Source organism: Trichoplusia ni, chromosome 5, assembly GCF_003590095.1.
Source record: "Trichoplusia ni isolate ovarian cell line Hi5 chromosome 5, tn1, whole genome shotgun sequence".
Classification (NCBI taxonomy): Eukaryota; Metazoa; Arthropoda; class Insecta; order Lepidoptera; family Noctuidae; genus Trichoplusia; species Trichoplusia ni.
In genome coordinates, this window is record NC_039482.1 from 12,395,010 (window position 1) to 12,422,169 (window position 27,160).

Sequence of the window (27,160 nt, forward strand, 5' to 3'; positions counted from 1 at the left end):
AACCCAGATCAAAGGCCGGTAGGTATCTTCATCTCCGACATTTTGAATACGAATCGTATAATCCAACATAACCTAACTTTTTGACGTAACGTTATTTATCCGGCGATGCGGGCCGTCAGCGATAAGACCAACCCTTCGGGATATCAAGTGAATTCCCGAAGCAATTTTCAGAATAATCCAATAAACCTCTTCGAACTTGACCTAATTCTTCACATTTCATGCTGAGACACTAATGTGACGAAGGCTGACGAGGTGTGAGCTAACCAATTAAGATCCTCACAGGGCCTATTAGAACGAAGAAGCAAATGTGTTGCCATTAACACGCGCACTCCGAGATAAATGCTTCTACTGTAGCTACGAGATATATGCAGAGCTAACCATGTTTATGGAAATAAGCAACACTATATCTCGAAGTTATGCATTTAAATTGCAGCCCGATATAATCTGTGCATGCCAGTTGGAAGTTTGAATACGTTCGATATTTAAACTTGACATTTGTACCCTTCATTCATTATTTAGATTCGAAGGAATCGACTAGACTGTTGACTTGTGACTGATGGTTATGGTTGTGGCAAAAGATAAACGATTATACGTATCGATTTATTGTACCTAAATAAACATTAAAACATATAAAAATGTAGTTACTTTGGTTATTATACATTTTATTTTTTTAAACGACTCGCATACTAAGATTTTAAGACACCACACAATCGCTTGTCCTAGGCAAGGATCTGTGAAACATTGCGCCTTTCATGCAATCTATACTTATAAATCCAGTATGATCTTTGTGACATGAATCCCTCTTAACTTCTATATCTACTACCACTTCCGAAATTAATTACCGGAACTAATAAAACGTAATAACAACAAAACACCATTATATTTCAAGCATTAACGTTTTAATAGCATGTCACGCAAGAAGTTGTGATTTATATTTAATTGTTAACATCTGACCTTTGTTGTTTGGCTATTTATATCACACGTTATCAAAAAGGTCATCCAAAAACAGAACCAACCTCATTGCTACAAAACTAACATCAGTTTGAAATTCGATCAATCATTTCTATTAATATTGGTCAAATAAAAAATATTGATGTCAAAAAATATTCTGACAAGTATATTTTTTAATATTCGACTTACAAAAAGGTAATGATGCACTTCCATGCGGTTTTAAAAATAGTGTTGGAAATGCAATTGTCGTTGCCATTCTTCCTGATTATGTCGCCGGGATCAACTGAAGGAAACAGGTTACCGCTGCCTTCCTATGCGCAGGCTTACATAAGCACGTTCTTGATGCTATAAAGGTATAATAGTCTACATCCATCCACTTTGCCTGAAACATCCTTCTAAACCCCGATTGCTGTCGTAGTCGCATACCAACATTTTTATTTTTCTCATAACCCTTCTGGGACAAATAATATCGTCCCATTTGCGTCCTGTATTTACGTGACGAACTTACGTGTCCCAAATTCGGGTCACGGTTTCGTACGCGGTTTCTCCCTACTATAAGTTTTAATTTATGAGCAATAATAAACTTTTTAATATGAAATAATGTTTTGAGTACTCTCTGTGCGTGTGAAATACAGAATTATAGATTATGCGTGACTCCAATTTGTATCGATTATTACGTTAATGTTTAATGGTGTTTCGAAACGAAACACTTAATTATGTCATCATAATAATTTGTATCGATTTGCCTGTGGATAAGTTTTATTACACATTCGAATTTGTGTTGAGGAAATAGCTGTCAAAAATAAAAGCAAGTAATAGTAACTTAAACTTTTTAATACGGAACCATAAGGCGTTAATGCTTATGTAAGTTAATTACGTCCAAGTAACACTTAACGTCCTGGCAACGAGGACCAACCTGTCACGGCTTGCCACACCCACATCCAAACAAATGCTCCACTTCAACGATCTCAGAACAAGTAAACATCAGCTGTTTAACCTCCTCGGGTCTATCGCCACGATCGCTTTCCATTGCGCCGCTAAAATCAAATAAATCACAGTCTTTCATCCTACGCTCAGCAATGTAGTTCTGAATTTCATACAGTGCAGCCGTTTTAGAAATGTCGTGAATACTGTAGGTACTGTTGTTAGAGTTAGTAAAACTCACGCTGAACTAAGAAGAAAATGTGTCATCGTAAGAGAATTATTGTTGAAGCCACTAGAATCTGATAGTAAGGGTGTGTGAACGGAGCATGCGCGCTGGCCAAGGACACGCGCCGCGCCTCAGTCTGGCGGGAGGCAGCGCCGCGGCCGCCTGCCCTACCGACACCACCTCTATGTCCCACGATGCGGAGTGCCGCAGTGGCCGACGCGTAAGTCCGACCCGCTCGCCGCATGCCAGACCCAGCCCCAGAGCCGGCACCAGCCCGCAGAGCGACCTTAAGCTCGGAAGCCCCGCGGTCGCTCCGATTCAGTCTTGTAATTGGATTTTGTCGTTCGATAAGCAACGTTATTCTGATTTGATTGGCGAACGCTTTCCGCTTCGATATTGCAGCTTGCTTCTTTAACTTCCTCCGGGAGACCTCTCGCAGCTTTATGTGTAGCCGCTTTATATGTATCGAGTCATTAGTTCCATATCGAATGTGATATGACGACTTACGTAACTTAGTATTACGGAGTCACTGGTGCATCACGATGCGATTATAAGGCATACGAGTGTTGAGTTGAGCGGAGGCTGGACGTGAGTGGAACAGTTAGTGGACATGACTTGCTGGGAGAGTGTGGGACTACTGGGCCCTTGCGCGCTACTCGCATCGTCAGATGTCAGGGTGAGTTCCGTACCCCAAGCAATCATCCTCACCAAATGTTCTACTTCCGTGGATTAGTTATATTCGATCCATTCTGAAACGCCGAAAACCTTTAATAAAAGTTCCGCATCCAGAGCTCAACTGACCCTTGAAATTATCCAAGATGTAATTTTCTAATTCAATGAACCATCACTTTTACTTGTTTAGGTTGCTTCACAGTGTTTATTAAGATTTATTCATATTATCTTAATATTTAATCTGTTTCCAGTAAACAATGTTTTGTGTGCAGCTTACTCTAATTATACAGTGATTTATTAATTATGGGTATGTTTTGAAAACAAAATTTTACAATGCAAATGTTATTAACAGTTAATTTTTGTTTTCTTAATGAGTGTGCGCCTTATAAGCCCCAGTCACTACAGAAGTCGTGACAAGTGAAGTGTTGTGTGAAAATGGTGTCGATAGTGCTTCTAACCACTGAAGAGGTGCTTCAAAGAAACAGCTTTTGGTACTGTTTGGATGCAGCATGGGATATTGAGGATATGGAACCTTTTGAAGAAGTGAAAAGGGAACATATGTTTGCTAAACCTTTATCAAGAGACTACTATTACACGAAGTTCCCTGAAATACCCAGAAGTGAATCGGATGAAGAGAACTCTTTAAGTTTGAACGGGTTTAGAAGCAAACACCGGGAGTGGAAATCTAAGATCTGTTTGAAGAGATATGATGCGAGACGGCGTAATTCTACCCAATCACATATAAATATAGGTGGTATTAGGTCAAGCAACAACTCACTCAATAATACACCTGCGAGAAACACGTCCTTGCCGGAAAAACCAGCAGCACAACTTTTACCTTCGAAAAAATATACAAGAAAGGCTAAAGAAACACCAACGAAAAGTAATGACGAGAAGGTCCGAGATTTCTTTGACCGTTTGCTGGAAAGTGTGCCTCCACCACCTTTAGAAGATTTACAAGAAACAAACTGTAATCGCTGCTCAATCCTAGCACCACCAAAGATTAACATTGAAATCAATGACTTTGAATTACCTGAATACGAAGATTTTGAAAATAATAAAATACTACAAACTAGGAATCAAAACGTGTTACCAGCAACATCGACCTTGAAGAAAACCCAACGAAGAGTCAGCTTTAATTTAAATACTTCAAAAACGGAATTCGAAAGCAATGAATCTTGGTATGATTCTATCTACGGCGTTTCTGATCTTATTTCAATTTCAGATCAAGATTTAGTAGAAAATTATAACCCTGAAATATTGAATAATTCGGAAGAGCGCTCCTATCCATCCTGGTCTGAAATACTTGATGAATGTGACATGCATGATAGTATCATACTAAGAAAAGAATCTTCGATTCCTGCTGAAGAACTCATTAGCCGATCGCATTGCTTCGAAGCTAAGATCCAAGATTTAGAGGACCACGACAGAAGCGACGATGAAATTGAATACGCAAGATTTGCTATTTATAAAATACACCAAACAATGAAAATTCAAGGAAGCATGATCGATTCGTCGTCTATGAAGGATTTTAGTGAAAACGAGTGTAAATTTGTAGAAACTCAAAGAGATCCCTCATTTTTTGGAACTGTTTATAGTTTAGTACCAAATTCGATTGAAGATATCCAAGAATTGGTAAATAATGCACCACCAAGTAGGTGAAAATTAATTTAGTGTGTTTGTTTTTAACCTTACAAATAAGTAAAAACATACTTCATAAATCGGTACGTTTACATTAAAAATAATGTATTTGTTGTGACCCCTAAACAGAGTCTAATTAATACAATTATACGCGTACACAAGCCAGCAATTAGTTTTATTTTGCGGTAATTATAAAAAACCTTCCTTATTAAATAGATGTTGTGGTACGTAATGCGCTTTTTAGTACTTTATTTTCGACGTTGAAGAGCCGTTCCTCATGTTGTCCACTTTGTTACAGCCTCCAGAAAACGAACTGCAGAAGAATTCAGACCGCGTGCTTTCTGAGCACGAGTTGCGGGTCCAGAGATCGTTACAGAAGCTCAATGTGCCAGAATGGTAAGTCCACCAGTCATTTGTATCAGACAGACTAGTCCGTCGCAGGTTATCGAAAGGGCAATCAACATCTAGCCGCTATGTAGGGTAATGACGAATATGATCTGAACTTTAAGATTATACTAGAATAGGCACGGCTTTCTAACTACTTGATAATTTACTTGGAATTGTAAATAATTTATCTTATGTACGTAATGCTCTTCTGTATTGCATTAAAGTTGAAACAACTTTCCATTTTCGTGTCAGTAAGAAAGTTTACCCACAATTTTATATGTCTTCGTGTTGACTTTTAAAATTCGCGTTAAGGCTACGATATATTTGTGAACAACATTTTCTAGATATTTTATATGTGAGTGCACATAGGCACGTCTCGCTTCACTCACAATCATGTCAAGGCTTGAAGGAAAGGCGTTCGATAAAATATATCACTGTTTTATCTGGTCTAGTTCTAGAGGCTCAGATATATAACAACGTTTGTTACCGTACTATTTTGTTGCGTGTGTTATCCATACGCTCCTCTCAATATTTAGAATATGTCGGTATTAAAATATTCAATCAAAGGAATACTTGATGAACGTAACTCGCATGGGTAATCTTTAAGGATCTATTTCTGGTGCTATCTCTTATAGACAAAAATAACATACCTTACTAGTATTTTCATTATTTTTCATGTTTAAGTAATAGTTTTTAATTAAGTGTTTGTCCATTTATTGTATGCAAGAAGTGCCTGAGCACAATAGTTTGTCTAATTAGATTTAATCAAAGTTCATATTTTTGACTACTGCGTTAAATGCACTACCAAGCCTAGTATTAATGCAGGCATTTAATATGATTATGGGCGGGTGACATGCTTCACCCTAATAACTGTCTCTCAGGCTCACGATAATGGACGCTGGTCGGTCTTTATTGTAATTAACGATGCCCTAATTACATCTCGTCGAGCTGGACTTAAAGTGGCCTATCCTAACCTTTACTGCCCAAAACACGTTTAAAAGTCCAGCTGCTACAATATTTGGCTTCCTCAAATAGACACCCATATAAACTCAGTCTTCTCTTGTATTTTATTTTTAAGAGCCTGACTTTGTACGGTGTAGGAATTGTTAGAAAGCTTACAAAAGAAAATTAGGCAAGACTGAAAAACAAGCTCGTCCCGTCTTGCAATAGCGAGGGTTATTGCCCTTTTATTAAAGAGCGTGCTTAGGTTTTGAAACCGTAAAAATATGGTAGCGTTTCATATTTCCTTTAAAATGAGACAAGACTTATAAAATAAGAACGAAATATTGAGATCGATTAGGTTAAAAGCTTTAGCTCCATGCAATGGTAAGGCAAAGGACGCCGGTAACTAACGTCTGGTTATTTTTAACAATAAAACTACTATTTTCAATGTCTTTACCCTGCCCTTTCCGTGCTAGAATTTGTTATTTGAAATACTTATGACACGTAAAGAAAATTATAAATAGTAATAATAATACAAGATATTAATTCTCGAAAATTGATTGAGCACTTTCCATTCTTAAGTTGATTTAACACCTCCAAATTAACATGAAAAGCGTTTAAATTCCGTAAAGAAGTCATAATTCAATCACTAGACAGTAACTATAAAATTTTCTAAGTAGAATATTATCACGAAGCGGGTTTCTACCAATTAATTACAAGACAGTTAACCTATTGACTCCATTCCTTAACTAAGAGGTTTTAATTGATCATTTGGAAACATGTTTTTGTCTATAAACTTTAGCGATTTCCTTTATAAGTGATGTTAGTAAGCGTAATGAACAACTCACTTCCGAAATTGATTAAATGATTTTTATATACCTAAACCTAGTTAAAAAGTAAAATTTCTATAAAAGAATAAATATTGTCTCATGTAACCTTATAGAATATGGAAAAATCTGTTTTTGCTCCCAGAGTCACAAAGTTAGCTTTCTTTTTAATACCAAAGAGATACGGCAACCTACTCTGCCTTTAAAGATCCTCGTATATTTAAGGGTAATTCATTTTTTCTCCAGGTACAAAAACGCACCAGCGCCCCGAGAGGGTTTCCTACTTCGCAAACGATTGTCTGACGCGTCCGCATCGGCGGCGCGCTGGAGCGGCCTCAACTCGAAGACCACATCGCTGGGCAGCCTCGGAGGCAACCAGCAGCCACCACCACCACAACTGTCACCACACACCACTAGCTTCGGAAGGTGGTCCACTAGCCGGCTTAATTCCAACCAAGTGAGTTTTTAACATTACCTTGCGAAATACTTTTCTATAAAAACGAAATTAATCTCTAAAGGAAAGACGTCCGATATGAACCGAAACCGCGACGCGCAAAAATGAAATCATTTTTGCGCGTCGCGGCTTCGTTTCATATTTCAGGAATGTCTGCAAGTAGGTGAAATAATGTCCTCGATTCGTAATGTAGGTCGTAGTATCCTGTACAATACAACCCTTCCTTTCACGGGAAGGGGAATTCACAGGAGTATTGGAAAAAACTGTCAAGGGAATTTCATCCTTATTGGAGTGACAGACGTCTGGTTTTATTACGGCCTTGATATTTAGGATCTTTACCTACCTGTGTAACTTGTAATAGTGTTATAATGTCCATTTAAATGGCTGTGGGAGGACGGAATCTTTAATCTCGCGACATTGTCATCATTAAAATCAGGAAGATGTCAGTTATCCGTCATCTCGGAAATCTTAATGATGGAAGGATTTTTCCAGAGCACTCTTATCCTTCACTATTTATAGCCGACATAACGTTCCTGCGTTTTCGTTATCTAAAGAAAGACAAAAGATAGGCCTAAGTTTACCCCTCGTATACGCCAGTAATCTACAAGTTCAGCTACCTCTACCTAATCTACTTCGGAGACACTCGGCTTTTCTCGGCACCATTCGCCACCTTCATACGGCTTCAATATTATTCTTATATTCTTCAATATATCCGTATTTCAGTTCATTCACCGATTTATCCCTGATATGTAAACGAGCCTATTGTATTCTTAATTGTTTGATTTTTTAATGACGGTTCGCCAATCATCCGTAAAATGACATTACTCAAATTAAATACTTAAGAAACATTTGAAGGTAACGAAGCGTGACGCACTTCCTAAGTGAGACAATGTGAGCCATTGATATAGCTAATCGGTAATCTGATGGATGTTAAGTAAAGACTTCCTGTCAGACTAACTTAGCTGTTTTGTTCCACAAACCATCAAACGTATAAAGGAGTATAAAACTAAACTGGAGCCTTTTTTTCAGACGTCACCGTGCTCATCGACTCGCAGTAGCATCAGGGGTGCCAGTCCTTTGTGCTCGCCGTCTGCACGATCCTCATTCAGTGCGCGACAGCCCTATCTCGGCTGGCGGAGTCAGGAGCGACTAAATAGCACACCGCGAACGCCACATGAGAGGTAACGACACAATAACTATGCAGTTTTTTTTTCTCATTGCCTGCTGTGCTCCTAGTAAATTGGAAGTTTTGCTTGCTAAATACCCCTTGTATTTTCGTAAATGTTGTCCTTGTAGTAAAAACAGAAAAACAACTTTCGAAGAAGTTACGGTGTACGTAAAAGCTCGAATCTATTTGGATGAAAATTTTAAAAAGCGTTATCAACTTTCTTCATATTTTTTTCAGGCTAGCATCTTCCCTTCTCCAATCAACACCAAAATCAGAAGCTTCTGAGGCGTCGAAAGCGTCTGAGGAGATCCAAACTTCGATCAAGGAAGTGACGTCAGCGATAGTACACTACGTGTCAGGGTTGGAGCCAGCTAACGGCGACATTGACAGGCAACCTTCTCCAAGATCCAGTCAGAAACTGTACTGGCTCGAGAGCTCCTTTGTTGGTAAGCCATAATTTCCACATTTTTGTAAATCACGAAACCTTTCGTGAGCATCCACATTAATTTTATGGCCAATACTGTTTGTCCTCGATTTCATAAAGTATGATATCGTTTAAGCAGATTGGCAATGAGACTTTACCGATCGTTCAGTTTAGTGCTCTTGACATTTAGCTTTTTTGTCACGAATTTCACAATAATTGAATGTTAGCTCTTGAGTACAGCTTCGGCAAACATTTATTCCCCTTATTTTATTTACATTGAGGTGTTTTTATGGCACAAGGACTTAGCATAAAGATAGTAAGTTTTTATGTACCTGTGTTTTGATAAGTTGACTGTCTTCTTGCAGGTACGAAGCCCTTGGAGTCACCGCAGACGCCGCTGGTGGTGTCGGAGGCTCTCCCGCCGCCGCACCCACGGCCGCCGTCGTCGCTGCGCCTCGACCACCGCGCGGCGCCCGGTGAGCGAGCGTGACCACACTACGAAATACACTGCAGGTTTCGTTACATGAACTAACGACACATTCCCGTGTAAAAGCAGCATTGTACATGCTTGCATCGAAAAATTTCGACACGACGAACGCAACGCGTGATTTTTAAATGCCATTGGGTCCCCCCAATGTTTGTGGACTTCAAAGTTCTTACGAAACAGAAATTTTGATAGTTGCGAAAAATCATGAAATTTGCATTTATGTTTTAAGAGTCTGAACCTGCAGTGTCCACACTTTGTTAATTTTTATGTTACGTTTAATACTCTGTGCGTTAATTTTTGTGCTGTTCTGTGTATTTAGTTATTTGTGAAATGAAATTGTTCAGTTAATGTAACTGAAGAATTTCATTTTGTAAAAACCTATGTGTAATAGAGCTTTATAGACTGTGTGTAAGACTCAGGACCATTATTATATTATATTATTAATTATTATTTATGTCAATTTCGCACTATTTTTGGATTCCCGATTACAATATTATTGTGTACAAGTGTTTTTAATTTTTTGCATTGTGGAAATAAGCACTGGCTTGTAGACGCTTACTTTTAATTTATGTGTTTGTCACACGCAGCTTTGTATTTAATTGAAACTTGGCGGTGATGCCTTGAGGGTAGTAGAATGAAGTTGCCAGCATACAAAACTATGTGTGGCTAGAGAACACCCGCCAAGTTCATATTTTATACCGTAAACATAAAAATATTAAAGGTACCTTATAATGCAATGTTTACTATTGATGCATTTCTGTTGAAAAGTACTCTTATAAAATTTATCATTGTTACGGAACTGAAGTTTCCATTTACAATTCTGGTACCTAAATCAATTAAATGAATATGAATGAAATAGTCATAGTTAAGATTTTTTGTTTTAGATATTGCCATAATTATAATTTCAATAGTAATCTGACACGAACCAGTAATATCTTTTAGTTATAATTTCGTCCGATGTACAGATTAAATTATTTTTGTTTGTGTGTTTATTTTAATGCAAAATCTCTAGTAATTAGTTTAATGGCTAGTTAATATAAATAGTTTTGTAAATAAAATATTATGTTGCTATGTTTTATTTTAGGTGCTAAAACAATTTGTCTGCTTTCAAACTTCGATACCAACATTTCTGTTCTAAGTTCATAAACACAGGCTTTAATAATATGTCACAAAATATTTGAATAGCGTAGAGCATTCTATGTTGTTCGCATAATATTTTACAGGTGTATCTTAATATGACCAACAGTTATCAGAACCATAATATGTGTGGTGGTGAGAAGTGACGGTATAAGTCTGAAATCTAGAAATTTCAAGTTCCTTCTACTTAAATCACCTCGTAATTTATGTTGGAGCGACAGCCCCTAAGTAAATTATACAGGTTCTGATTAGGTTAGAAAAATACAAATAATTTTGCGTTCCAAATTCGCACCGCCGACCTACGAAAGCGTCACGAATGACAGACGATTTAAGTTTATAACAAAAGAATTGTCTATAGACGATAATAATGGCCGCCTAGAATTTATTTAAACATAATTAAAAGTAGCGCCAAATATGATTACTTAGCTTTTGCTTCAGCTCTCTACAACCGAATAAATTCCAAATAAACAGTACCTAAAAGAAAATGTAATATCAATACGTAGTTATAGAATATATTATTTGTATGTTAGAATCTCGGTACCTTGTTCATGTTTCAACGAAGACTACATGATATTGTCTTCATTATCATTTCAATTATTGTACTTTTAGTTACGTTTTAATCATAATGATTATTGAATATATTCATTTTTATTTTATATGTTTTGTTTTATTATTTATTTCTGTGAATGTGAGTTTCTTATTGGTTTTCATTGCTTCAAGAGAGTCAAGAGGCAACTTGGCTTTGAAATACACCGCTTTTCGTCACTAACTACAGCACCCATTATAATTATTATTTTGCGTGTATGTCAAGTCGAGGTTTAACAGAGAGGGCTTTGCTCGACGATGCCTAAAATATGACCACATATTAATTTGAGAGAAAGTAGATATGGTATCCTATACTCTATACGCAAGTACCTTATAATGATAGAACAAGGCTATGAAGGTAAGTTTAAAACTAGAACATTTGAACACAAACACGTAGGCACCACACAAAGTATTGCTACCAGTAATAATAGTTACATTTTCATTTAGCTTAGTTCAAAATCTATCATTTACACGGAAACAACACTCCAAATATTGATCTGTAATGCAAACACGCCGAGATCGACCTGTCCCTTTTCCATTCTAATCGATCGTTGATCACCGACTTCCAGACTGGCAAGAGTCCCAACGTTCCCTGAACTTAGGTATCACGAGGCCGTCTCCTGGCTCCACTACCTTGGAAGACGTGCTGGACTCGCTCTTGGGGTTGCCATCGCAGCCGGCGAGGATACCCACTCCTCAGCCCAGCCCTAGGAAGGCTTCAAGCCCCTATTATTTGATGGGTGGCAAGGTATATAGGTTTCTATACTATCTTTATTATTTTTCAACATTTTTCATAAAAATGCCAGATATTTTTTTTTTCATTGCTAGCTAGTTAGTGGATAAAAAATTATTGAGATATTTGGATACATCTACAATCCAGATATTTAATCGAATTCAGTCTAAGCCGCTGCTATTGAGCCGACATGGTTAAATGATCAAACAAGAAGAATATCAGTCCGGATTACATCCCAAACTGTTCCTACCAGTCCTAATAACCGTCCTCAGAGTCCCCGGTACGAACAACTGGCCAGTAGCGGGCACAGCAGCGGCTCCCCCGCATCGCGCTTCCTCGGCACGCCCAGCGAAGGGCCCAGCTCCGTCACCGACAGCCCCGAACACGACCGACCAGGTAGGAACGATATGTAAGTCTGAGCCGTTCCAATTTTTCTATTACATTACCTCACATACACTAATGACCCGGTCTACCCGTAGTACCAACACCTAGGGTTAGTTTTAGGAGCTTTTGTTTTCGCTTGTTGCCCATATCTGTTACGCTATTCGAAAGTTAGGTGTCCCGTGGTAGTATAGTACTGTGTACATGGTTTTCAACAAAAATATCTATTTGTTTACCGATAAGTGGCATGCAGTGTCCTCTGCGGCATGGTTGTACATTTGATTTCTGGTTTTTTTTTTTCGATGTTGGTTCTGAGTCTTACCTACTAACTAGGTTATAAATTATAATTCATAATTTTATACCCTCCCAATACTTATCAAGTCAAAATAATGTTAATCCTCTAATATTTCAGGCAAGGATACAGTTGATAATCCTGTCGCTATGCAGGAGTCGAGACGGCCACGTTCGGCGCAGGGTGAACATTCTCGACGAAGAAGTGAACCTTTCGCCCAAACAAGTGCCTCCCTCGATCGTCGCACCAGCCTAGATGCCGCAGCCCTTCGCCCACACGATGCTCAGCTTACTCATCACGATTCCCGAGCTTCGCTTGCTTCATTGCAGACAGAAAATAGCACTGATGACGCTTTTGTTAAGTGTAAATATCCAAAATGTCCCTCCCGAGCGCCTTTAGCAGATGCGAAACGACACTACAAGACTTGCCACAATTGCACCACAATGTATTGCTCAAAAGAATGCCGAAGAGCTCATTGGGAGAAACACAGGAAAGTCTGCTTGCACACCCGTGCCAGTACCTTGTGTAGACAGATAATATCCGCCGCTAAAGAAGACGCCGATGCTTTGCATCAAATTAGCACTATAGCCCACAAGGGTTATCTGGCAGTTGGGCGTGGCGTCGTCAAAGTGTTCTTTACCAGTCCCGAGTCAGCAGAAAAGTTTACCACACACGGATTTCAATATCTAAGTGAGCCGGAGTACATGAAGTGGACGTCGCTCCAGCCGAACGAAATGGGTGTTGAGTTGTATACTGAAGTTGTCAAACTTTGTAAAGCATACAATCCCGAGACGAGGGTAATTTTATACGTGGCCGTATGTATTATCAGTGAAGTGCCCACAAAAGGTGCCGTGAAATGGGAAAGGCAGATGGTGTCAAGATGCGCTAAGTTACGTCTTAGTAAAACCGTTACCGCTGCAATACAAGAACAAAATAGAAGACGCCACAGAAGAGATAGCAAGTCAACTCCAGAAGACAGAGAAACTTTAATATTGACTTCCAAATTAGGCAACGCGGGCGAGAAAAACGCTGCTACCGCCCACAAATTTAGGCAAATATGTTTCCAGAACATTTCGAATGAACTCGAAAGTCGAGGGGTAAACCTTAAAAAGCACTTCCCAGAAGTCTACTCCAGATTAGGTGCTTACGTGGATGGTACGAGTGACAGGTTCATTCCTATGACCATTTATCCTAAAGATGTGACAAGCGGGAAGTCTTTCATGTGTGTCATCATGCCGGACAGTGAAGTGGAAAGCGGAACACCAGTAGACGGAAAAGTAACAACTGTGGACGTCGGAGTAGACCGGTCGAAACACCAACTGTCTACACCCATGTGAGAATATGATAAAGAGGGTAGGTCGTTACAATTTGCTGTTGAAGTCGGCAGATAACGTCTACTGAAGTGGTAGAAGTAAATAGACAATGTGGTTATTGGCGAAAGTGAAATCCCAATGCCGTTTCTTCTGAATATTGTTTAAATTTTAATCTCCGATTATGAATCTCGTGTGAAATGAAAGTAATGTTTAACGTGCCCTTAAAAATATTATTATTTAAGATAAAGTATATATGTATAACTAACGCTAATGCTAGCTTACCGCAGCTGTAAACTTGAAAATGCTCTGGTAACTGGTTGTCATCCAAATGAAGACCCGGTTGAAGCATTCCAAGATATGCGAGTAATTATATCGCTAGTCTTTCTAACTTTGTACAAAGGATGGTTTAAAATATTTATTATAACAAATTATGAAATATATTTTAAAAGCTTTTTTGGAACAAAGCTATGAAATACTGATAAAATGATAATTATTTATTGAACATGCCCAGATTAGTGCTTCTATACTTGTTATTATTTTTTGGTACTCATAAATGTGCACTTATGTTAGATAAATATTAATTTAAGAGGAAAATATAAGTCGTTGTGATGTGTGTTATAAAGTACATTTTTTATTATAAGATTTTAGGACTTGTTTCTGTATTTGACAATAGTTTAAATAAAATATATTTATTGCAAAGCCTATATTAGCACAGAGGGATGTACTTATTTAGGTTTTTTTAATGAGACGAAATATGCTTATTATGATTCAGAAAGAAAGTGATTTTTATACAAAACGTAAGCTTATGCATGCGAGCAATTAGTGAGAATTACAAATAAAACAATTCTAGTGTTGTCTTTAGATAGATGATTCAAATAAGATTTTTTTAATGGAAAATTTACACGTTTAGGTAATTAGCATATATTTTTGTGGATGAGTCCTTTTGTTTCTAACAAAATGGCTCATAGTTGTGACGTGGCGTATAAAAGACTTGTAGGAGGTATGAACATTTCTGCGATTAATCGTGCGCTCGTGGAATCTTACGTACCCGAGTACGGATGCACAATCATACTCCAAGTAATCAACTCCTTTGTACTTTTACGTAACGTCACAATTTTAGAATTTTATTCAACGGCCGGTGCGGGAACGGACAGTATGGATATGAAAGTGTCAAAATATTCCTAACATTTATACATTCCATTAACAATTTGAAATGGCACAAACATATAGTTTTGTAATTAACTTAATAAGGTGCCAACAAAACGTCGAAGTGCTTGGACGTAAACAAACTTCGTAATTCATAAGGATCTTAAAACAACTCATTCCAAACTTTGATCAACAAATAATATTAATGTAAACCATTATGCTTGTAGTGTTAAGCGAAAGTTTTCATTGTATACTTACTTACAGTTTATGCCCTTAAACACATAAATGAATCACACACAAAATCAAAAAGACCGCGTCACAAAACTACAATAGCGGGATTTATGACAAATGACAATTCGACCTGACCACAGACTATAAAATGAAAACTTTCGTTCAAAACTCAATTCTCCAACTGCGGCTCCGGTAAACTGCTCTTCCTGAATATGGCATTCTCTGTGGTATCTAAGATATTAATGTAATGTGTAATAATTTATATCATTGTAAAGTATGTTATTGAAAATACAAGAAATTATGTTTATGTAACGGGATCTGATTAGTTTTGTGCTTATTATGTAAAACAGATTGTTGGAAGCGAGTGATCGAATGATTTAATTATTTATTTCGTACAGTTTCAAACAACAAGATTTGTATGTGGGCAGCTATCAATGTAACTCTGTTTGTACTATCTTAACGACATAAAACGATGTATGGAATATTATGCAAAATAGGGCAGAACTAATCAGATCATTCTTTGTAATAACATAATAAAACTGCATACAAAACTTCATACAAGGGTTCAGTACATAAATGTTCATCCCTCAATGTTTGAACCGCAATATGAAGTCAGGTGTTTAGTTTTATTATGAATAATAGTAACCTGTACCATTAACCTGGTTTAAATCAAAACCCAAACTGTCGATATATAAATGCCTCATCCAATTTGTCCTGATTTTTTGACACATTTCTAACAGTTGATGATTTAATTGTTGTAACAAGACAGTCTTTTTCTATAATAACTTCATTACTGTTGTTCCTCATTAAATAATTTGTTATAAAATCATAATTGTTGAGAAAATGTGTCAAGAAAATCATTTTCATATTTTAATATCTAGAAAATTTGTGGCCCATGATGCGAAAAATTGTATGTATAAAAGTTAACGCTCATTAAAGTTTTTCTATATCGTTCTTGAATAAATTATAATTTAGACGTTTTTTAAACTAATCTACCTATACTACCTACTTGTAAACGCCTATAAAGATTTTCATACTTATATTCATAATGTTGCCATATCAATTGTTTTTCATAGTCTGGAATCCAGATTTTTTATCTAGTTGTCCCTTATATGTATTTCAAATAAACGGCCCAGCTACTAATTTTGTTTTATTATTTACTTAGTTATAATATTAAGCTACCTCAAAACTAAAAGCTCCAACCTTTACCGTAGCATAGTTTTAAATTATGATCGCCAACTGAACTATGAGTACAACAATGAATGCCCCAATACATTTTGAATTTCCCACCTACACATTCAATGAAACATGCTCTTGTTGAATCTGAAGTTAGCTGCATGTCATGAAACTGAAATGATTATCACACAGATTCATAAAACAAGTTATCCGCACTCATACTTATGTATAAGCAAATAAAAATATAAGATCACGCAATCAATATTAATATCTTGAAAAACAAAAAAGGGTAAGGTAAATTAATACATCATCGATCAATATTGTTTCTGAACGAACGTACCAAGTCTTTGACCTTTGACCGAGTGACATTATTATGACATTTATTCTGGCGATTTACAGATACGGACGGGTCTAAACCGTTCCGTGATTTCCAAGTGCGTTGTAGTGTAATACCGCCAAATAAAAGTGTAACTGTGCTTGTAAAATATTAATATATTATTAAAAAATGGTGTCGTCAAGTGTGATGTACGCGGCGGTGCCAATCTCCGTGCTAGTGGCTATAGGTTTGATTCGTAAGTGGAGGGCTCGTAACTGGGCTAAATGTGTCAGTAATACATGTTTGAGAGGGAAAACCTTCTTGATTACGGGGGCAAACAGTGGGATAGGGTTGGAGACGGCTAAGGCCCTGGCGAAGAGGAAGGGCCGCGTAATATTCGCCTGCAGAGACATCGGCAAAGCGAAGGAGGCGATCGCTAAGATCCGGAAGGAGCAGCCAAATGGAGGGGAAATGGTTAGTAATCTGAATTAATTAGTTTTATAACAATGACTAGCACTTAATTAATTAAGACACACATTTAACCAAGTAACTATCACACATTAAAACAAAAAAATAATTTATTGGAAAATGATTTAAAATCTATTCACATATAATTCTCACCATAGAAATCTCACTAAAGATGAGAAATTAATTGAAATATCTGGAAACAATATATTTATATTATTTATGCATAAAAATTTGTAATCATCACTTTTCATTTATTCTTCAATAATTAACCAGGTTTCAAACATCAAGCTTTACATTTTTATGGTATTATTTTCACTGAACTTAATATTTATTTCATTAGATTGTACATACTTATATTGCCATGTTTAGGTTATTTAATTGAGTTACTCAAAAATTGTCAATTACAGTCTTGACATTTGAACTCAACAACTGTATTTCGTTATCTTTTGTACAAAGTAAATGTGTAGGTATAGGTATATTGACCAACAGGCATGATAAAGTATAATTAATAATAATATAATCAATGAATTGAAGCTATTGAGGGCTACTGCTGAACATAACCCTCGCCAGATTTGCATCACAACACCTTGTCCCCTGCCTTCCTTTAATGAATCTATATAAATATCATAAAGATTGATTTTGATAATATTTTAAATAGTTATCAGTTGTAATTTGTATTAATTCCAAACAAGAAGCGACTTGTCGCTGTAATAACTATCTATGTTTAATAGATAAGGTAATAGATAGAATAATTAAGTAAGGACTTGTTCTACTGTTAACAACAATAACTAACTTCAGCAGACAGCTAAAATAGTTAATAGCAATAAATAGTTCCATTCTCATGAGCTAGTAGTCCTGTAGGACTTAATGACTAACAACTGTCAAAGATCTAATCGACTTGCTGATGCACAGATAGCTGAGTGGTAATAATCACCACACGTAAACTGCTGTTAGCAACATGTTGTGGGTTAAATCAATTGTGTAATTATTTATTAATGGGCCTCCAACAGCTTTGATGTCCCAAATGCTTGTTCTAAGTCTGGGTTACTGTGTAGTGTGTACAAGTGACTTGAATGCTTGTGAAATCCACTATCTAGGATTCAATTAATTTACGAGTTGTTTTTTTTTTTACAAAAAATATACAATAAAGGCAACAAATGGATTAACACTTCTTCTGAAACTAGAAGTACATAGCCGATGATATTATCTTAAATTGGACTATTAATTATATTTTTAATTGTTGTTTACTATGAATAATATCAGTTTTCATAGTTTATCTAAAGCCTTATCTTTTAATTTGAATAGCTAAGCCTGTGGATTAAAATTCTACTCAAGTAATAGGATTTATTAATTTGAAGGTAATTTATGTTTAAATTAGAATTATATTATGTAATGTTACCTTCTTGTATTGTATTCTTGTTAAGTAGATAGGTTATTTATTTTATTCACACATACAATTTCAATGTTTTAATGTAAAATAGGTGATGTAATATGTTTTTTAGAACTGATGAGATTATTTTTTATTTAGTTATTTATTTGTTGATTAATAAACAGAAAAAGGGAGTCATTGCATTTGTTCTGATAAAATATAAGTCACATTAAATAACAAAATTGTCACAACCCATTACAAAACATGGTTTGATCGTAAAGAAATTACACAATACATCTTAAATAAACTTATTCATTGAAATTTTTTTGTCACAATCTAATAAATTCATCCATTAATTATAATGCCTTGATCAATTTTTGGGCTCGGCTGCTAGTGACGTAAAGACACCAGCCACCAGTTACGGACTTATTAAAGTGCGCAACATGGGCGTCAACAAAGGCTCACTCCCTGTTACCTAACTCTCTTAGATTTTACTGCAATCTGTCATAACCGGATTGATATCGAGCTATCAACCCAAGTTTCGAAAAGTCTCGGGTGCCTTGGGATCGATCTCGAGACCTTTGACTTGCCAGTCTTGCTGTCTTACTACTAGGCTATCTCATTCATCAATTTAACAAATAAGATCAGTTGTTTACACATAGTATAGTCCATCAAGTAAATGAGAAAAAGAGAGAGGAAAGGAGATTATCATCAAGTCTTTCATCATCATTCTTTCTATTTCAGATCCCCATGCAGCTAGATCTAGCATCATTTGAATCTATAGAAAACTTCGTGGAAGTCATGAAGGCTGGCTTCCACAAGATCGACGTTCTTATCAATAACGCCGGTGTCGTGGTGCCGCTGAAAGAAGACCAGAAAACCAAAGAAGGCTTTGAGATACACTTCGGTGTCAACCATTTGGGGCATTTCTATCTTACCAACCTACTAATGGAACATTTAAAGAGAGCAACTCCTAGCAGGTATGTTGAAAATCTTGCTGATTTACTGAACTTTCTTCCGGGTAGAAAAACATCTGTTTCAGATAACTTTATTTGCTTAAACATGTGTATACAATTATACATACATGCAAGGTGTTACAAGTTATTAATCTCATCAAATTACTCCTTCCGCTTTGGGTTGAACAAAAGGGAGTATCAGACTTTTACCGTCTAATCAAAACAATACCTGTCTTACAATTTATATGTCAATTTAAACTCAAGTAGACCTATCACCACCTCCACTTAATATGATTGCTCTTATGAAAGAGACGCTTTACGCCGTATAGAGCGCTGTCACGTTTCTGCAATTGCGACAGTCTTACAACGTCTTACTTTAGACAGTAGTGGCAGGCCTCCTAATCGGTCATGAACATTCAAATGGCCGAATGGTCAAGGTCACGACGCCAAACCCAATACGCGCGACGCGTCGCGATGTCGACCCTCGCGTAGAACAAGCGTTTGTGTGATCCACGAATGCTTACTAAGTCTGGGTGTTACCTGAGTTTTTGTTAATTCCCCTGCGGCATATATTTTAAATTTCTTAGTGTGGTACTTGTCAAACAAAAAATCGTTATACCCAGTGCCGTATTATCCATAAGGCACTTTAGGCCAGTGCCTAGGGGCCCACTATGACCAGGGGCCCACCAAAGTAGGCATCTAAAAAAAAACCCGATAAATTTTTCACTGAATGAAAATAACTTGAACCAAGGCGGCCCCCACTCCTTTGTTGCCTCGAGGCCGCGGGGCCTCTAGATCCGGCCCTGGTTATGCCATTGTAACCATGGATATGATTATAGGTCATAGCAATTTTACTGACATTGAACTTTATCAAAGCTATCAAAATCGCGCCATTATGCCGGATTAGATAAGTTGGATTATATACTAAATCAATCATTTATTTACTTTAAAAACGATAAATCATGATCACCTGACCGAAATAGGTCATTCAATCTTAATTAAGAAGGTTTAAGACATTTGCTTAATCACGCCGTTTTACGCATTTCGTTACCGAAACCTATTGATCGAATCTTGAGTATTGTATCCTTTTGTTTATTTTAACTACAATGGTATCACATTAATTACCGTTACTAAAGATTTTCCACGCAAAAACCTCTAAAGGGATTTAGATGAAACTTGGTACAAAGATAGTTTATAATCAGGTTTAACACAAAGAATACTTACTATCCCGATTTCATGTTCCCATGGGATCAATTTAATTTTTGTATCGGGCGGGGTCGCGGGCAACAGCTAGCTACAGTAGCTACAATATATAATTTCAACTATTCCTCCTTCCGAGATTTCAAAGGGACTATGTTTTTTTATCGCACATTTAGTTCAATTCTGTGATCAACCAACCAAACGAACAAAATCTTCAGTTAAATAGTTATTAACACATGTAAATTGAGTAAATTAACAGTACCTATAACCATTGTACCATAGCCGTGGTAATTTAGAAAGTGTACATACAAACATTACGTACATAAATTAATGAATGAATTTTTGTAATTAGCACTTTTTGTGAACTATGCTCTAGGTACTTCTAATGGGTATAATGCTTTTCTTGGAATGGTTGATTTAAAATCTGCATCAGTTTAAACTGTCTGTATGCCTCTGATGGGGCTTAACACACCCTGAAAAAATCTCAGTCGTGTGCGTAGTTATTTACTCTTGAAAGATTGACAGTATTCGCTACTTCTTTATGGTTTTATTATCCCGAAAAAAAAGGATGTATGAGTAAAAACCAATATTGTCTTATTCGATCACTCGCCTTGCTCAATATGTGTAAAGTATTCTGAACTAATCACAGTTGGAATTTGAAAATACAGAGCTATTATTTAATTGAAGCATTATCAATCATAATCGCCATTATCTATTATCGTGTCGCATTGGACAATAGTATTTAAATAATCAAATGCTAATATCTTTACATACAGATCGATTAATTAATTGTGTTCGACACCTCTGAATGATAGGAGTGGCTTTTGTCTATCAGAAATCCATAGCGTACCAAAAGACCAAATGAAACCTAGTTTATCTAGCCTTACACAGATTTCCATTGTCTATTTAAAAGCTTTTCCATTTAGTTTCGTTATGATAATATAGAGTTGATCAGGTGGTACAGCTAGAAGGTGGTCATAGGAACTCCGCTTTAATACGACACATCCCTATGAGTTTGGGATCGCTTGTTTCGTCTTTATGTTTTCTTTTATCCAAAAGACAATAAGTAAGGTAAAAAACTTTGGTTTTTGTATCTCTTTTCATTCACGGGTTAACTTCAAGAGAAGAGACCCGGTCCTTTTTAAAGGCGTGAACGGGGACACAGGTCCAACGTGCAGAGGCCTTCTTGAGAACTTTAATCTACAAACTGATGGGGCATCTACTAGGGATCATTCACTACTACTATTAGTTTCTAAAAACACATTTAGTATCTAGTACTTTATAATAAGTGATGTTTCATCATCAATGATTCACTTGATTCGTATATTTGGCATAGATCACTGTTTATTTATTTAACACGGTACATATTTCTAAAGTTCTGAAGCTTATTAGGAAACAGGTGGCATATAGTAATATTACTGCCTATGTGGAAAAGAGATACCGCTCTACGCCGTATATTATCCTGTCTCGCTTCCACAATAACATTATGTTGTATTATATTTTGATAGACCCTCTGGCCTTGTTTAATAATAAATAAAATAAACCAGGCCTGCTATATAAAACAGACACACGTGGTTTATATGTTTCAACGCTTTTATAGTCTATAGTCAATAGAACGTAACTATGTACGTAAATAGCGCGTTGTTTCTGGTCTCGATCGTTGAACTCATATGAAATAAAACATCACAGAACTAGCTGTTATGTGCTATTTAAACGCCTTGTTAGTAATTGAGGGATCCTAAATATTAACCCAACTGTATTTTTGATATAAATGGAGTAAGTAAACAGGCGGCAGACAGATAGCTTCTCCTTAATGAGTGTTTAGCTGCATGAATAATTGCAATACATAACCTTGCACACCTAAATGCGGATGTCGTAGTCCGTAAGAGTCTTACAATACAGTTTCATAACGCTGAAACTCAGCCAGGATCATTAATCAAAAAGCTAAATTGCAAATACTGTCTGATGCCCTCTTTTTATTTGTCAACTTATCCACAATAAGCTATTTATCAACGCATTAAAAATATTTACATATTTAAGAGTATTTAAATTCTGACATCGTTTTTCATTAATTGTCTGTACGACTAGGTATATTATATTTTACGATTTAATACTAGTTACAGTCTGGACTGCCAAATCGAAAATCGTGATAAATTTTTTTTTCGACATTCATGTATTTTAAAAGCTTGCTAAAACCTAAGAAGGCAAACATCATGGGGAATCCAGGACACCTGAGATTCTTTCAAGGTTGTATTTCGCCGAGGTCTACTAAAGGCTTAACCGTACGAAATAAAGACCAATTATATTCCAAAATTTTGATCACATGACTATTTTAAGTTAAAGTACTACTACATTACCAAAAACCAAGAAAAAAATATACCATTAAAAATCATGACCATCATTCTGACGCACTGAAGTAAAACGGACAGAAGTCGTTAAATAATCTAAAATTAAACATAATATACCTACATACAAAGAAACAATGGCATCCCCGTTATTCAATTCTATATGTTTGTGTCTACCTATGTATATTTCAACGTCTAACAATGAACTGTTTATTATTCAAACAGAATAGTGGTTCTATCATCGACACTACACGAGCGTGGGAATATCGACTTTGATGACTTGAACTTAAGGAAGCAAATCGAACAGGCGAAGAAGTCTGGTACCAGCCCCCGCCATAACCCAGGGTATTCCAATTCGAAGCTCATGAATGCGTACTTCGCGAGGGCTTTGGCTTCCAACCTGAGGAACAGTGGCGTTGACGTCAACTTATGCTGCCCTGGTTTCTGTGCTACTAATTTGTTCAGGTAATTATATGAAATGACTTAATATCTTCTAGTTTTCTCAAGAGTTGTCGAATCATGAAGGGCTACGTGCCATCATGAAACCTTGCCACTTCAAACTGACACTTTGACAGCCGTTAACCTCGATCGAATACAATTGTGTGAAAATAAAACTTAAGTAACCTTAGCCTTTAAAGCTTATCAAAATGAACTGTTGTATCACAAAAAAATGTTAGTACGTTCAAACTAATATAATATAGCTTCGCAAACACTTTCGACAACTGACTGTACGTATAGCCGAGTGGTTGAAGTCACCACGCCAAACCCACTGAGCGCTACGTGTCGCGGGTTCGATCACAAGCACTTGTGTGACCCACGAATACTTGTCCTGAATCTGGGTGCATGTGACATGAATGTTTCTGAAACACACCGCGACACAACGATTAAATCCTTTAATGCGGAAGACGTTTTTTTTCTCTAAATTAACGTTGCTCTACCTAATCAGTATCAGCCACATTTGAATGATCTCTAATTTGGTACCTTAACAAGATATTTTTAATTCCAGGCATTCAGTAAAATGGTACCACTATATTCTAATGGCGCCTATTATGTTATTCTTCATGAAGACTGCCAAACAAGTGAGTAGATATTCATTTAACCTTGATCACATTCAAACCAGAACTTACAGAAGACCGATTAAGAAAACTTTTAAATCTAAAACAACTAAATTTATAGCGTTCGACCTGATCTAAATCAATAACCATAACCTATTATAATTTATAACATGAAATAGTAGCAAAAGTATTTCATGATATAGGTATAGGTAGGTAGGTTGGATTCAAATGACAGTGCATAGATAACAAAGTCTAAAAAAATCCCAATGCTATCAGACATGATCTCATGATTTTATTTCACACGCATAAAACTTTATCAGAGTCACTACCTTATGCAACTCTATATACATTTATGACCAGATAAATATGTGCTAAGTCCGAATGAACAAAACAATAAATTTGTAAAAGTGTGAGGCTAATGCAATAATGCTAGTTAAGATGCACTTTTGCACGTTCGTATTCTGTTCTGCCTCTGGTTAGAGGCACTAGACAAAGTTCAACACTCAGTTCAACCGGAATAAAACTCATTCGTCCGCTCGTATCTTACTTGTATCTCCGTAACTTGATTTACGTCAGATCACTCAGTGCTGTGATGCAAGAACATCCCATTTCAGAATACACTCTTACTCATCTTAATGTCGTAACCTAGACTTAGACCAATATCAGTAACAGCTCCACTCCATCAGCCATCCGTACGTCTTTCTAGCTGGAGGTAGTTTTAGGCGCTAATCCAATTCCTCAGATATAAGGAACTGATTTCGCAAAACTCAACAAACAACATCATGTAATAATACTATATTAAAACATTCACAGGGCTCCGAAACAGTGGTATTCTTAGCAACGGACCACACAGTCGAAGGGAAGACCGGCAAATTCTACCGGAACTGTGAGGAGTACTTATCTAAGTACCCGTTCGACAAAGATGTTGAGACGAAGCTGTGGAACGTCAGTGAGGAGCTGGTGAAGGCCAGGAAACCTCTATGAGAGGTCTGTTGTACTAATAAGTATAGTGCCATTGTTGGTGTTAATTAGTTATGTTCGTATCTGCCTGCGTCTCTTGGTTAGTCTAGTTTTTTTCATTTAGATAATGTAAGTAAGGATTTTCTGAAAACTTGTCTTTTTTAACATGTCGGTGAAGGTAGGTGTTATGTGTCCATTTGCTTATCACAAATAGTTGCATATCGGACGACAGTAAAAAACCTGTCGTCTTGTGTCATACTGTATTTGTCGTATGGTATGTGGAGATATTTTAAAACGTCACTTATAAAAGTTGTGACACTTTCAGTCACTTGGTGTCGTGTCGTTTACCAATACGGCAGTCAATCTTGTAGTCAAATATGTATATGAAAAATCTATACCCTTGTTATATTCTAAACAACTGTTTGACATGTTTATATATGTCGCACAAATTGATTTTGTCACCCAACCGGTTCATTTTATGTAGCGTATTTGTAACTAATTAAAATTTCAAATAAAAATTGCTGTATAAGGTATATCAATATAATAATATCTGGATATTATACCTAAGTACCTCTTTCGTTTGAGATAACTCTGCCACGGGTTATCAATTGCATTATACCCTGATAACGTTAATTATATATTAAAATGACAATGTAATAAGAAAATTCCTGTTTACATTTATAAACTATTTAAGTTTGACTAAAAGATGCTTAAATATAGTTTGGGTTTTGTATATTAGTGTAAAAAGAAATGTTATTTCTCTTTTTAATAAATTTATTTATAATATACTCTTGTTTTTTGACCATGGGGTTAAATTGATATTAGGTAAATGTTTCTGTATTTAAGTACTCATGAATATGTAATTTTTATGGTAAAGTCTGTGTAATTAGGTATGTAATAAATAACAGTCATTACCTATAAACTGGTAAATACGTCTGTACTCTAGTAAAAAAGTCTTCTGTATTTAAATAGGTATAAATCTTCAATCTTGCGCGCGTCGCGATCTTTATTTGTGTAAGTGACCAATCTGAGCGCACAATCTTCAAGCCCACCTCCGTGTCTTAGACTTATTTAACTGTGGATGTGAAAGAGAGATGTCGCTCCTCACTGTATATTGCGCGGGGTGGTATTTTGAAGGGTACTGACCCTTCAAAATGAAAAGTTTTTATTTCATATAGGCCGTTTTCCAGACAGTTTCAAAACGTTACAATAATGCACGGTTCCAAAGTGCCATTCTTATGGAGAAGAACAGGCAAGAAACTCCACATCCAATGTCACATTACTGTAAGTCGTGGTCGTAGACACTAATGAGTAGGTATGAGTATGGGATAAACGCCACACGCTAGTAGATTGCAAATTCATTTCGTAACAATATGTAATATTTATATTTTAAATTAATTAAGGTTAAGTATCCAAGTGTTAATCCTCCACTACTTGCAACCTTGAGACGCAGGCATGAGTGTAGCCAAAGTTATATTTATGTTGTCAATAAGATGTCTACATACGAGTCCATAAGTCGTATGAGTAATAGCGCAAATTTTTTATCTGTGTTTTTTATGTCTTGTCACAATAACCGTCTTACAAAAGCTGTATAAATGATGATAAAAAGTATAAATGTCTTAAGTGACATTATGATATTGGACACGTATCTTAACTTTCTGATCAATAGAAATAATAAATATAAAGTCCTTTTAAGTTCAGGTAGTTATTGATAAGACGGTATAGTAATTGTAGGTACCTAAGGGTAACAATGACGCAGAATTTCCTTTCACCGTTTCTTGAAAGTTTGATGTTTTGACACAAAAGAAAAAATGCGTACTTATCCGATATCTACCTGACGGATGTTAAAACAGATTGTCAACTACCGCATCAATCCTTTTGTAATTGTGCTTTCTATGATGTTCTGCCAACATAAAACGTTTGACGTTTGAATGAGGAAGAGAGATGGTACTATACACTCTGTACAGTTCCATCTTTCTTACTCAGAGTGACGTTTTTTACGTCATGGCACTATAAACTCAGCCAGTTTCTTTGCGTGGTAATAGTTCTTTGAAAAAGTCATATTGAATACTCAGTTTTTTTTTAAATTTTTTTGGCGGTATTGGTTTTTAATGGCGGCGGTTGTAATTAAATATAGTTTGAACGGTATTCGGTACTGTAATGCATAATATAGTTTTAGTGCTGTATATACTGAAGTTCCTTGGTCATCAGCTAAGACATTGTTAGTTGTATCTGCGTAGGTTAGTCCCAAATAAATATTTGTATATTATTTAATACATTTTAAAATGGGTTGTTGGTTTTTATTTATAGTTTTTTTATTGTTACCTGACCACTTTCTCAGTACTAAAACTGCTGCAAGGCACCAGTGTATATATGTATATATACACATGCGTC

At 36.3% G+C, this 27,160-nt stretch overlaps 2 protein-coding genes across 3 annotated transcripts in view; both read left to right on the forward strand.

Moving 5' to 3' along the window:
* LOC113494532 (serine/arginine repetitive matrix protein 1) overlaps positions 1 to 16,064 on the forward strand; it is a 96,463-nt gene extending 80,399 nt beyond the window's left edge. Inside the window, exons 4-11 of one of the 2 annotated variants that reach the window (XM_026872920.1) lie at positions 4,713 to 4,810; positions 6,817 to 7,027; positions 8,054 to 8,205; positions 8,430 to 8,638; positions 8,982 to 9,092; positions 11,395 to 11,573; positions 11,831 to 11,954; positions 12,352 to 16,064. In XM_026872920.1, the coding sequence (XP_026728721.1) occupies positions 4,713 to 4,810; positions 6,817 to 7,027; positions 8,054 to 8,205; positions 8,430 to 8,638; positions 8,982 to 9,092; positions 11,395 to 11,573; positions 11,831 to 11,954; positions 12,352 to 13,568 (2,301 nt within the window). In that variant the 3' untranslated portion in view covers positions 13,569 to 16,064. Of the gene's footprint in view, positions 1 to 4,712; positions 4,811 to 6,816; positions 7,028 to 8,053; positions 8,206 to 8,429; positions 8,639 to 8,981; positions 10,897 to 11,394; positions 11,574 to 11,830; positions 11,955 to 12,351 lie in introns of those variants that run through there. The other variant, XM_026872919.1, reaches the window with a different exon arrangement.
* A 386-nt stretch (positions 16,065 to 16,450) lies between these two features.
* LOC113494533 (retinol dehydrogenase 14-like) lies at positions 16,451 to 27,056 on the forward strand. Its single transcript, XM_026872921.1, has 5 exons — positions 16,451 to 16,887; positions 18,995 to 19,230; positions 22,977 to 23,216; positions 23,758 to 23,830; positions 24,620 to 27,056. The coding sequence occupies exons 1-5, from the start codon at positions 16,603 to 16,605 to the stop codon at positions 24,788 to 24,790; spliced, it is 1,005 nt and encodes a 334-aa protein (XP_026728722.1). The 5' UTR covers positions 16,451 to 16,602; the 3' UTR covers positions 24,791 to 27,056.
* Positions 27,057 to 27,160: the final 104 nt, after the last annotated feature.